This window comes from Mchenga conophoros, linkage group LG18 (assembly GCF_057382185.1).
Source record: "Mchenga conophoros isolate Kocher_MC1m ecotype Shallow Benthic linkage group LG18, M_conophoros_male_GT1.1, whole genome shotgun sequence".
Taxonomy (NCBI): Eukaryota; Metazoa; Chordata; class Actinopteri; order Cichliformes; family Cichlidae; genus Mchenga; species Mchenga conophoros.
Window position 1 is genome coordinate 37,640,222 of NC_140543.1, and position 14,348 is coordinate 37,654,569.

The 14,348-nt window shown below is 42.1% G+C and overlaps 1 protein-coding gene across 4 annotated transcripts in view; it reads right to left on the bottom strand.

Annotated features, from left to right (window-relative positions):
• LOC146554464 (ADAMTS-like protein 2) overlaps positions 1–6,738 on the bottom strand; it is a 63,180-nt gene extending 56,442 nt beyond the window's left edge. For 3 of the 4 annotated variants that reach the window (XM_085254790.1, XM_085254791.1, XM_085254789.1), the window contains exon 1: positions 6,585–6,738. In XM_085254790.1, coding sequence (XP_085110916.1) covers positions 6,585–6,677 — 93 coding nt within the window. In that variant the 5' untranslated portion in view covers positions 6,678–6,738. The remainder of the gene's footprint in view (positions 1–6,584) is intronic. The other variant, XM_085254792.1, reaches the window with a different exon arrangement.
• Between the last annotated feature and the right edge of the window lie 7,610 nt (positions 6,739–14,348).

The window sequence follows — 14,348 nt, forward strand, 5'->3', positions numbered from 1 at the left end:
CATTTTACGTCAGATAAAAACTTTGGTTGTAAGATTTAGATAATTATTTAATAAAAACTAGGTATTTTAAATGAGAATAAGAAAGAAAAGTATTTCTTTGTGCCCACCTTTCCCTGTTAATGCCCTACCTGGCCCCCTGGCAAAACTTTGCTAGACCCGCCCCTGCACAGTTACCAGCTGTCAGCTACATAAAAAAGGATCCTGGTGTTATTTATCTCTCAGAAACAGTTGATAACTTCAACTCATTCATGTCACCTAAAAGGTAAACCTGTTTCTCCATCACCTGTTCAGCTCTGATGATTCAGTAAGGACATCTCCTGGTTTCATCTTCATGTTTCCCTCTCACCACATATCTAAACAGACATCATGACCAGCAGCTTTACAGCTGTGGCTCCAGCAAACATCAGCTGATACTAGAAATTAATATTAAATACATTCTAACAACAGCTGATCAAGCTTAAACGTGCTGCTGTTGTTTAGTGCGACATCCGCTGGTTTCCTCTTTCTGGCGAAAAGTGGGCGATAAACAAACAAGAGAGAAAAGCCGATCAGCTGATCATTGATCAGTTTCATGATTGAAGTAGCAACAGGAGAGAGAGGGAGAGAGAAGAGGCAGCTGTGCAGCATAAAGACAGAATAAATCCAGCTTTGTGTCTTTTTTCCATTCTAGCTGAAGTCCGGGACAAACCGCGTCTCTTCTCAGCTCAATACGAAACGCGTAATATTTTCTCTGAATGAGGGACCATTCCATTTTTTTAAGGAGCCGTTGGCAACTCTACTAACCTTATGAATAAAATAAAGTTCACTATCAGTAACATCATAGCACCCACCCAGCTGTATAAAAACTCCAAGCTGGCTAGAACGCAGTATGAGTTATTGCAACTGACAGTAAAAAGTCAGCAACATGAAAATAAACTCCACCTAAACTTGGTTTATATCTGACCCAGAGAGACTGCAGGTCATAACTTCTTACCTGAAGTTCAGTTCACCTGACACTCGGACTGGTGGCTGCTTCGGGTCTCTCCTCCTGCCTCCCCTTCCCTCATCCACCTGTTGCCTCTGTGGAAGCCCCGTCATAGCCACCACCAAACAACGGAGTTATTGCTACACATCGACCTGCATCTGGCCAATCCACCACCTCTCATTGTTCATGCCATTACAAAAAAAATAAAAAATAAGTCACTGGGGATATGCCCGATGGCCAGTCCAGCTATGTTAACCTGCAACCAAATTTGCAGCTCCATACAGCAATGTTACGACTTAGATTATATCTTATAACTCATAACTCTTATGTTAGCTGCCCTCAGTAGCATACTGTCTGAAATATTCCACAGCTGCAATAATTCTTTAAGTGTTATTTTTTTCCTTGGTATTCTAATTTCACCGAAGTTTACTAAACTCAACAAACTTGATATTACTTACCGGGACATTTATTCTGTCCTCATTTTCTTTCACCGAAAAATTGTTTCCTGCAGTGACGTCTTTCGCGCTTGGCTCTCCTACCTTTGCTAACGTGATGCGCATAGCGCAGAAGCGATGCTGCATTCACTTACACTCGGATATCTGAGCGTCACCGTGAAAACATAATCGGACATTTGATATTTGATTGAATTTTATTGTTTTGCCTTTGGGGTGGCACCTGGGGTGGCCAGTCTGGTTTGGGGGGTGGCCTGTGCCCCCCCAGGCCACCCCGCTGGACACGCCATTGGTGGGAACTAGTGCGTTAGCGCAGTTAGCTCGTTAACGTGTTGGCCGTCCAGCCCCACGCACGGGGCGATCCGCGGTGGCTCGTTAACGGAGATTTGCCGTGTTGTGGCGTTAACGTCATTTCAGATTAACGCTGACAGCACTAGTGGGAACACAACGAATATGACTGCACATTTACTCCGACATCATCCTAGTGCAAAGACAAGTGGAAGCAGACAAAAACAACAAGCACGCATGCTGCAAACTTTACCCGAGTCATTTAGACAGCCGTTAGCACAGGATTCTCCTTATGGGGACCTGATATGTTTAACATGCTGCTGAGAATATAGCCCAGAAGAAGCGTATAGTATAGCTTTTATTTTGGAAAGAGCCATTTCTCTGTAATAAACTCAATTTACCAAAGATGAGCGATTTCTCGATCGATAGATTTTTTTTTTATTATTATTTTGTTGTTTCAGCAACATTAAATTTAAAAACTGTACTTTTGAGTTAAAATATATATTTATAATTTTAATAAATGACTAATTAAAAAAGCATGAACATTTTTTATATTGAAAAAATATCGAACCGTGACACCAAAGTATCGAACCGAACCGTGAATTTTGTGTATCGTTGCACCCCTAATATATATGTGTCATATGGTGAAAGGTCCAAGTTTGGCATGCTGCTACAACCACACCCTTACATGAAAACTCAAAAGCTTCACAATATAATGTCAACATCGTCTTAAGACTGTATTCACCAAAGATCATGATGATCTGATTAACAAAGTATTAGGCCTAAATATACTGTTATTAGTAATATTAGACTAGGAGATATTCCAGACAGTAAGAGATCTTGAAGTGTGAGAGAAACAAGGATCTGGTATCCACGTGGCCAGACTCAGTTATAAACAGAGGGTCTGAATGTGAGGTGTGGTGAGGTTTTACTTTGTTTGAGAGAGAAGACGAGGCAGTCTTCGGAGACTGGGTGAAGGTCACTTATGCAGGGATAAAGATCTGAACTGAATTTGGTCGTCGTTGAGGTAAACTCTGAACAGCACATGAATCCAGGTAGCAGTGAGCATATCTGTAACGGAGCATGAAAATAACAGAAAGATCCGAAGTTAGAGGTAGACAGCATGAGGTCGAAGATGGATGGGAAGAGAAGTTTAAAGTTTAAAGAAGTTTAAAGTGGTAGTGAAATTAATAAAAATTGATTTCAGTCCAGGAGCAAGGCTGTTGATAATAACTTCTTGGAAAAGGCTCATGAGCTCTGCAATGCTGGGGTTTAGATCTCGAATGTTGTGGCCAAAAATCTAGGTACTTGCATCGGGACTGCCTCTGCATGAGGGCCGAGGCTCTGAACGACGAGACAGGGAGACAGCGGTGGAATGATAACGGATCTGTTCTGAGTAAGAACTGGTGGCTGACAGCTTCATGATGGAAGGGGAATTTCTTTGGCCTTTGTTAATTGGTCTACGGTGGCAAGGTTGTCTCAGTGGATGGGAATGGATCTTTTTGACCATTCATGGCTCCATAAAAAACCCGCACTGAATACTAGGTGCATTTTATAATAATCCCCAAATCTGGCAGAAAGAGCAGCATGTGTGTAGAGCTGAATATCCTCAGGGTAGGACAGCTGAACATGATAAAAGAAAGTGATTCCATTCCAGTTGGTGAGCAGAAGTTACCAGACTTGCCGTTCAGTTTCAGAAGATCTGTCCAGAGTGACTGTGTCAAGGAGAGATGGTTAAAAGCGCAGCTTGTGGATTTTTGCACAGGGCAAAGTTTAGGTGTCCTAACAGGTGAGCAGCTGCTATTTAGAAAGACAGGAAACAAGGACGTTTTGAAAAAGGAGATTAATTTGATTTAGTTTTTTTTAAATGGGTAAAGAAGCCTGGAACTGGATGATAACCCGTGAGTTGGAGGTGACGTGGAGGAGATATAATCAGGAAAACTTTACAAAGATGGACCAAATATTGCAGTTTATGGTTGTTGGAGAGAATCCAACATAGGCAATCATTCAAGTCTATATATTCTCAATGACGCCTTATACAACTTTTTTGTTCTAGACAGGCGTCCTATATCATCATCCTGAGCGCATTAACTCAAAGTCAGAGTAAAGAGGGTGTTCACCGTCAGCAACAATAAACCGGACCTTCCTTAAACAGCCTGATGATACAGTTTATCCAATGAAGTTTGTTGCTGATTAATATTTTTCCAGCAGTTCTGACGATCCTGTTCAGTTTGTTCTTAATTGCCCGATACGTAAAGCTATTAACGACTTCTGGTGACTGACTTTAAAATAGAGCACTTTAAAGGAATTTAGTTACCCAAAGTGCTTTCCAGTTAGAAGACGGCGACAATAAAATACACACACATATCAAATAAAGAAGACAAAAAATACAAAACAGAAAAATAAAAACACAAAATGTACAATACATAAACATAAGTCTTAAAAAGGGTACAAAAGATTAAAATTGATGAAAAAACTGACTAAAACTACCTGGACGCTAACAGTAGTACTCACATTGAAATCCAAAGGCTTTTTTTTTAACCTCCTATGACCTGGCGTCCACATATGTGGGCATCACATTTTGGGACATCTAGACCAAAATACTTAATTTTTCTCTACAAGGGCCTGATATCCACTCACGAGGACATTATACTGCCACTGTGCTATCAAAATTTGAAACAAATGTCCTCATATGTGGATCTCATTTTTCTCAAAAACAAAAATTAGGTAAAAAAAAAAAAAGAATTGGTAATTCTTTGTTTTTACATTCTTTAGGTCCCAATCAACCCAAATAGCAAAGAAAAATTAAAAATGCATGCCATGAAAGAGTTTGGGTCTTTGGAGGTTAAACATGATTTAAAAACTGCAACTGCTGGGGCCAATCTAACAGGAACAACCCATTCCACAATCTGGGGACCAACAGTAAACTCTCAATCCACCCAGTGTTTCAGTCTCCACACAGGGACAGCAAGTATAATGAAGCACAAACATAATGAGGTACATTTAAAGTTTGCTGAACAACATTTAGACAAGCCTGGGAAAAACTGGGAGAGTAGAGTCTGGTCACATGAGACCAAAACTGACCTCTGGATGCCAGAATACACCCCATGTTTGGAGGTGAACGGCACTGCACCCCCAAAACACCAAATGGTGTGGGGCTGTTTTTCAGCATACAGCACTGTGATTCAGATAATTAAAGGATGAGTGGAAAAATGTCCTGAGAGTCTTGATAAAAACCTGCTGCCACCTACCAGGATGATGAAGATGAAACGAGGGGACAGTGATGCCAAACACAGCCAACAAACTCTGTTAGTTTCAGAGAGACAAACCAAAGCTGCTAGAATGACCCGGAACCTTCTGGACTGTGTGGCAGCACGGGTAAAATCACACCTGTCACTGTGACTAGTTTCTGCATACAGCAGGCGTATTGAAGCCAACAAACGCTTTTGTACGACGTATTGAATCCATTTCAGTAAACATGTTCGATACTGGTTCCCTCTGTCATTTCTCATCATTGCACATCATTTATGGACATCTATGGTTTGATTTTTTTTTTCTTTTTAGCATGTGGGGATTGGATGGGTTGTTGACAACATCTATTGAAAATTTAATGTCAATAGCACTTTTATAAGTATAAAAATTGGTGATGTGTTCAATACTAATTTTACCCACTGTATATTACAGATATGTATTGCTGTCTGATACGGTTCATCCAAGAAATATATGCTGTAGTTTAACTGAGTGAAACCCATGCATCCCATTATTGTGTTCCTTAGCACCCATACAGTTTACGGATGCAACTTGCTGACCAAGTTTAAAACTTAATAAATATGAGACGATGGGATGGCCCAGACAGTATAAAAGAGGGATATGCAGCTTCTAGGCATGAGTGAAGCCAACACACACGTGTCTTAAACTCACATTCTCTTTAGAAACCGCTCTCTGGTTGTATAGATGTCCATGGGAAAATGTCTCTCAGCCCTCTGTATCTATGACCTTTAGTAAACATTTTCCTGTTGAGTTTGTGGGTCCAGCTTGGGGTCATATTCCACAGAGCATTGAGTCCCTTTTTGTGAATAAGAGTAATTTTCTTATTATGACCATCTTTTATTTATAGTCAGAGGATCTGACTCAAAAAATAAATGCTCTGTATGGACCACAGCTGTTACTGAGAAACTACTGCATACTGTAAAATGCTCTAATTAAGTTTCCGTTAGTTACCTGTAGTTAGCCTAGTAAATGAACAAAGTTCAGACAAAAATAAAATTTTGAGATCTACTCTTGCAGCAAACCATCTGTTTGAATTAGACAGTAGTTCAAGAAGCTGATGTTTTTAGCCACACTGTGATAAACAAGCAGGAAAGCTGAATGGGGGAAGCGGCAGAACAGCCCAAACACTGAACCACCGAAGACAAAAGACGCTTTTTCATTTGGCTTCAAACATAAAGCACACATCATACAGGGCATGTTTGAACGTATATGACACCAGTTATTGCGGGAGAGCTTCAACAGCTAGTGTTACATCTGCTTTGATCATAAGCAACATTTAAGTCACTTCACTGCTGTCTGTTTGCCGTCTAATGTGAACAGTGTTGAGCAGTTTTATGGCTCTTTACAGTCCAACGCGGATACGTCGAGGGGAACCCTGACTTCCCCGGACTGGGGAAGACTTATCTTCCCATCCGCCTGTACGGGGAAGCTCGACGTCAGAGAGCGCATTGCCATGTTACTAATAAACCGACTCGGAGGATGGCATCAATTACGAACTTGATACGAAAACTGGTGATAAAACCGTGAATTACCAAGACCCCCTTCATAACGTCTGAACAGACACAGAATTGATCGGAATGAAGTGAACGGCGACGACCCGAGTTATTTACCTTAACGGGCCAGCTGTCCGTTAGCGGGAAAACCGGGAGATGAAGCAGGAGAATTGAGCAAACCGGGAGAGTTACGATTCCTTTAGCGAACATAGTCCATTCATGTCAGGGACCTACAACACTTCCCCTCCCTCCTCGTTACCTCCGGACCCTCCTCGCTCCTCTCCTTGTGCCCCACTTCGACCCCCCCCCCCCCCCCCCCCCCCCTTGAAGTAGCTACGCCTTCTGCTCTCACTTGCACGCACGCATGTGCACACTCATCTGCTTGCCCGGATAGCACAACTCTTGACCGCTACATGACATGAAGGCAGGGGCGTTTCCATGAAATATAAGTCGGGGTGGCACAGGGAACCTAAAAAGCGAGGAAATGCAGATATCTGGTTTGGAATAATACAGTGTAACAATGTATCCAGAGGACCGTGGATGCACTATTCTGGGTTTTCTGCAAATTAAGCAGATAATTACCTTTTCTCTTTGACAGCTCTTCTCTCAGTTACAGCTGCTTTGGTGTTAATGAAATTAACAGGCGCACTACAGTGACAACCCCCAAAACAGGAGTGTGGGGGGCCATTGACAGTTTTTCCCTTCTCATCTTTTCTGACTGTTTTGTCACTAGTTATCCATTTGGTTATGGTCATTGTTGCTACTGGCTGCATTAGGTGAGCCTCCAGAGGTTGCAAAAATAGTCCAACTCTGCCTGGATGGCGCATCAATATGTGCCACTGACACAAGGCTTGTCTCTCATCACAGTCAAGAGCATAGGAGAAAATCCAGGAGACAGCCAGTTACTCCAGGAGAGCTGAACAGGGCAGTCAAAGGCTACGTTCACACTGCAGGCGAAAACGCATCAAATCCGATCATGGTGTGACAGTGTGAACGGCACAAATCCGATATTTTCAAATCCAACCTGGGTCACTTTCGTATGTGGTACCGAATCCGATACATATCTGATGTTCTAGAAAGCATCTGCTGTTTGATGGTCTTGTCGCATTAAATCCGTCTTTTATGTCACTGACACGAGACAAAACGCCAATTATCTCCGCCGGAGAAGCGCCCGATAAGACATCGTGAACGCTTCCTGGCCATCCAGTGTAGATGTTAGTGAAACTGTTTGGAAGACAACGTTGGAGAAACGTGAACATTTTATTTGTACTGTATAATCTGCAGATTCTGACAGAAATCTGCAGCTATCCTTTGAAGCACCGCTCCTCTAAGACAGCAATCAGGATCATTATTAGGCCAAATGTAATGTCCGTCAGTCAAACAATACTGTTTGCTCTGGGTCCAAACAGAGCGCGTTCTGTGTGATGCCTTCTTTTGCACATGCGGCCGCTTTGAAGGTTCACACTAGAGCGCATTTGCTGTCACTTTTTATTTGTCGTGTGAACAAGCAGACAAAAAAATTGGATTTGATCAAACAATTGGAATTGAGCATTAAGACCTGCAGTGTGAACGTAGCCAAAGGTCCTTACCTCATCAGCAGGACCTTCCTGCTTCCTTGTGCAAGGAGAAACAGAACCAGCACTCCCAGTCCTACAAAATTACCTCCAGCAGGCACTGGCATGAATGTCTCTGACCAAACAATGTGGCAGACATAGAAGGGTCTGCAGAAGCTGTGGAGAACAACCTGCTGCCTGTAATATCATTCAGAATGACTGGTTTGATGGTGGGTCGGTGATGCTCTGGGGAGGCCATGGAGAGACGCAGAGCTCTACAGGCTAGCACGCTGACTGCTATTAGCTATTGTGATCTCTACTTTCAAGATTAGGTTTCAAACTTTCCTTTTTGCTAAAGCATATAGTTAGGGCTGGACCAGGTGACCCTGAATCCTCCCTTAGTTATTCTGCAATAGGTGTAGGCTGCCGGATATTCCCATGATGCACTGGGTGTTTCTTCTTCACTCACTATGTGTTAACAGACCTCTCTGCATTGAATCATATCTGTTATTAACCTCTGTCTCTCTTCCACAGCATGTCTTTATCCTGTCTTCCTTCTCTCACCCCAACCAATCACAGCAGAGGGCCCCGCCCCTCCCTGAGCCTGGTTCTGTTGGAGGTTTCTTCCTGTTAAAAGGGAGTTTTTCCTTCCCACTGTCGCCAAAGTGCTTGTTGGGGTTTTCTCTGTATGTATTACTGTAGGGTCTACTTTACAATATAAAGCACCTTGAAGTGACTGTTGTTGTGATTTGGCGCTGTGTAAATAAAAATGGACTAAAAATCCTTGGACCCATTGTCAGACCCTAAGCTGGTGTGGTGGGTCCTGGATTCCTCCTAGTGCACAACCAGTGTAGGGACTAACGTGTTATTAAGTAACGCGTTACAGTAACTACGTTATTATTCTGGTAACGAGCACGGTAACTAATTATTATGCCAAAATCAGGAACGCGTTAATCGTTACTGGGATTTAGATAGGCTCGTTATTCGTTACTTTGTGTGGTGGCTATCACGGAGCTTCCACAGATTCAGTAACATTAGCAAGTGGTGGAGGCCAGCAGGTGGAGGAGGGAAAGGGGACGCAGGAGGAGGAGAGACCCGAGGCGGCCGCCGGTCCGAGTATCAGGTGAACTGAACTTCAGGTAAGAAGTTATGACCTGCAGTCTATCTGGGTCAGATATAAACCAAGTTCAGGTGGAGTTTATTTTCGTTGTGCTGACTTTTTACAGTCAGTTACAATAACTCGTACTGCTACTAGCTAGCATGACGGAGTTTCCATACAGCTGGGTGGTGCTATGATGTTACTGATAGTGAACTTTATTTTATTCATAAGGTTAGTTAGTAGATTTGCCAACCGTCCCCAAAAACACAGAATCATCTCGTATTCAGAGAAAATATTACGCGTATTGAGCTGAGAAGGAACACAGTTTGTCCCGGACTTCAGCTAGAAGGGAAAAAGACACAAAGCTGGAGTTATTCTGTGTCTTTGCTGCACAGCTGCCTCTTCTCTCTCCCTCTCTCTCCTGTTGCTACTTCAGTCATGAAACTGATCAGTGATCAGCTGATCGGCTTTTCTCTCTTGTTTGTTTATCGCCCACTTTGCGCCAGAAAGAGGAAACCAGCGGATGTCGCGCTAAACAACAGCAGCACGTTTAAGCTTGATCAGCTGTTGTTAGAATGTATTTAATATTACTTTCTAGTATCAGCTGATGTTTTCTGGAGCCACAGCTGTAAAGCTGCTGGTCATGATGTCTGTTTGGATATGTGGTGAGAGGGAAACATGAAGATGAAACCAGGAGATGTCCTTACTGAATCATCAGAGCTGAACAGGTGATGGAGAAACAGGTTTACCTTTTAGTTAACATGAATGAGTTGAAGTTATGAGCTGTTTCTGAGAGACAAATAACCCCAGGATCCTTTTTTTATGTAGCTGACAGCTGGTAACTGTGCAGGGGCGGGTCTAGGAAAGTGTTGCCAGGGGGCCAGATAGGGCATTAACAGGGAGAGGTGGGCACAAAGAAATACTTTTCTTTCTTATTCGCATTTAAAATGTCTACCTTTTAATAAATAATTATCTGAATCTTACAACAAACGATTGATAGATTGATACATATATACCAACAAGACAGTGCACATCACTGTCACAACAGCATTTGTTTTCATTCAAAGGCTTTATGATGTTTCCTATAATGGTGGGCCAGTCCAGCCCTGTATGCAGCTCATCTGCAGTCTGGTGTTTCCTACATCTTCCTATTCAGAAGGCAGAATTTCCGAGTTCTGAGTACAATCGAAAGCACCACGACTGCAGTTTTTGTGTTGGATGTAAAAAGCACACATGACGCTGTGACGCAGGCTAGAATCATGGCAGCAGTCAACAACGGTCCAGGCATGGGATTTCTCTTGTGGAAATGTGCACATTATCTTTTCCTTTCTATTGGTAGGTGGCACAGTGCACTTGTGGCAAGTAAGCAAGCTAGAAGACTGGCAGTCTGGCTGGGTATCCCGTTAGCAACACGTTAACAAGAGAATTCTGAGTAAAGCCAAAGTTACTTTCCCTAGTAACTAGTTACTTTGAAAATAACGAGTAACTTGAAGTAACTGAGTTACTTTTGATAGAAGTAACTAGTAATGTAACTAAGTTACTAATTTAAAGTAACTTACCCAACACTGTGCACAACAATACCAGTGCTCTTGTGGGAGAGTGGAGGTGGAGGTGATGCCCTGGTCCAGATTTGGGAGGTAATCCCCCAGAACACCATCCACTCATCATTCCACTTTGATTTTTAGGGTGTCCTTAAATTCAGCCCTCTGTAGGTTGATTTGCCTTAGCATCCTTTCCTTACTAACACATTACCTAGTCCACATCAGTATAGATATTACTATTTCAGTTTGGTTTTTTTTACTGTTATTATTTTGGTGTCATTTGTAAAAAGTACTTTTATACCTTGCCGTTTGTTGAAAATAAATGAAATTTCATTATGTCTACTGTCTTATATTAACTAAATGAACTGAAATGAAGTATTATTGTAGGGTCTAGCTTACAATATAAAGCACCTTGAGGTGACTGTTGCTGTTAATTGGCGCTGTATAAATAACACTGAATTGAAGAAAATGTCTGACGCTGTTGGCCTGAAGCAGAGTCCTACCAGGTCTCCAACAGAAACTGTGATGTCCTGCAGCACAGACAACAGTGTAGGTAATTTTCTCCTTCATTCACAGCAAAGGTTTCCATGTGTCCTGCCCCCTGAGCACTCTATCCAAGCTGCACGTAAACCAAACGGTTCTGACGGTGCATGTGAAGTGGACTATTGGATGATTTTACATAGTTTGACTTTACATAATTGGTCCCTGTTGTTTTCCAGCGCTCGTGCTTAAAAGGGCTTCTTTATGGTTATTTATTACTTTTTAATGTGTAATGAAGGTCTTCTTCATTGCTTGGCTAGATTAACATACATGAGTAATCATGACATTTGTGTAAAAGATGACAGTCATAGAAGAAGTCTGACGTGTTTTTATTGGTTATTTGTCTTCAGGTTTTTCTTGTTGGCAGTCCTTCAGTGAGTGCTGGTTAATGTCTGCCTAGGTGGGAAATATTACTTTAATATTTACCTGATGTGCATATAGGTAGGAGGGCCAAATTATATCCTAACTGAGTATTCTGGTGACAAGATTGTGTCTCACGTACATTTTCTCCCTGCAGAAAATCCCTGCAGTTTTTAGTTTGGTTTAGCACGTAACCCCAGATGAGGTTATGGTCGAGGGCCAGTTAGCAACAGCGCACTGACATCAGAGGCTGCTGGAACCATGTCCCACCACTGGGCTGCATCGCTTTATTATGTGTTATGGTTTGGCATTGTTAATGTTGGTGAATAAACACATGGTCGGTTTACAGCTCATCTCTGCCTCAAGCCTCCTGTTTTAGCCCCCTAACATGCTTACAATTAGCGATGCTCTTCTTGGCTGTCTTTTAGCATCTCTGTGATCATTTTGTTCCTACTTGTCAACATTTTGGTGTCATTTTGCACTTTTTCCCCTCGTTTTTTTTAATCATCTGAAATAGATCCGCCTCAAGGCATGTCCTGATATCCTGACATCCACGACTCATGCCACATCTAAGGTTGTGTGTGGTCATAAAATACACAGTGTGTGGATGTTGAAAGTCCCCATAGCTCATGCAAATCAGTGTTAACCAGTCCATTCACTGATACCACACATAAGAATGGGTACAAACAACACAACTAGTGCCTTATTTTCTCAGTGTTCCTCAAAGGTGTAGTTTGTGTATTTTATATCTACATATTATTTTTTCTAATATTTACTTTAGTTATCTGAAACAATAATTAAAAACCATTCAATTACTCTCCTTACTTTTTCTTGTCTTTTCACAGTTCCTATCAGTCTCTTTCTCTTCGTACCAGCTGGGTGTGGCCAATCCCTCTAACACCATACACTATGTGTGAGAAAGCAAAAGACGTATTATGCAATATATCACAACTTATACAGTCATTTCAACCTGCTTCACACTAAAGCATAGTAATTTAAAAGGTATTTAAACAATTATTTTATTAACATAGACATGAGCATAGTTCCCATACTGGCAAACTGCCCTGCAAATCAGTGACAGGCTAACCTCGAGCACTGATGTCCTCTAGTGGCAGTGATTAAAAACGACGTTCCAGTACAATAATTAAAGACTCTGATGTGTGGCTGACTGTGAAGCAGACAGAAAAATGCATCCTTATCAGAGTGTTTCTGTCTGACTTTGTGTGTATTTCTGATCATTTGGTGTAAAAATACCACCCCCGGACAGACCGAGGGTTTCCCTAACACAATACCCTCATTTCTTCCATAGCGTCTCATCATCATGTTGAGATGCATGTATCTGCTCATTGGATTGGTTCATACCCACAGCTCAAAATATAAAAAGGAAAACTATTTGTGGCTTTTGTGCTGGTGGTAACCAGACATAGAAGTTGAATGAACAAGTCAAGACTCAAATCTGTTTCTGATGGGAAAACAGAAAAGTGTGGAAGTCCACGTCTGCCACTGAAAAGAGAAAAGAAACTGGCACAATAATGAAACACCTCTTAAAATGATTGTTTATTGTTTGTTTGTTAATTTTATTTCAATCATGTAAACAATATTCAGAAGTTCATTTAGCAAAGAAAAGAAAAAATCTATACAAAATAAAGAAACATACATTTTTCAATTGGCTTCACCTGTTCTGATTCAGTTACATATGGAAAAGGAGTTTATGTTTAAGTTTTCATAATCAGCACTTTGTGCTGTGTTATAAGGAAATCTCTAAATTATTCTTTAAAATGATGACATTATGATGACATTGTGAATAAGAAACACTTTGTGTTATATTAACATACACATCTTTATAATGACTTTTTTTAAAAACTGCCAGGGCTTCGATATTATTATGTTTGCACTGGAAGGTGTCTGGATAATGGCTGCACACAAGCGTCACAGGTTCCTTCTCACACAGCAGCTCTGTTTCCCAGCTTGCATGCCAAAGTGTACGTGGGCAAGATACGCAAACCTAGAGCTGCTCCCAGCGCATTCATGAGAGTGTGAATGTGTGTGAATGTTCGACAGAATCCGCTCAGGCACAGAAAAAGTCACTGAGGTTGGTGGTGTAAAGTTCAGAATAACTATATTAGAACCAATCCATTTACCACTGCACCATCCACCAGTCCAATAAAAAAAAAAAAAAAACACTTGTTATTCAAGATTTTATATTTATGAGGTGGGTTTTTCATAATCATGATTAACTATATCATATATCAGAAACTATTTATTAATATGATGAGACTGTTACTTATAACTCATGACACACCATCCATCCATCCATTTTCATCCGCTTTGTCCGGGGCCGGGTCGCGGGGGCAGCAGACTAAGCAAAGAGGCCCAGACCTCCATCTCCCCAGCCACCTCCTCCAGCTTATCCGGGGGAACACCAAGGCGTTCCCAGGCCAGCCGAGAGATATAATCTCTCCAGCGTGTCCTGGGTCTGCCCCGGGGCCTCCTCCCGGTGGGACATGCCTGGAACACCTCACCCAGGAGGCGCCCAGGGGGCATCCTTGTCAGATGCCCGAACCACCTCAGCTGGCTCCTTTCGATGTGGAGCAGCAGCGGCTCTACTCTGAGCCCCTCCCGGATGGCCGAACTTCTCACCCTATCTCTAAGGGAGAGGCCAGCCACCCTTCGGAGGAAGCTCATTTCTGCCGCTTGTATCCGCGATCTCGTTCTTTCGGTCACTACCCACAGCTCGTGGCCATAGGTGAGGGTAGGGACGTAGATCGACCGGTAAATTGAGAGCTTC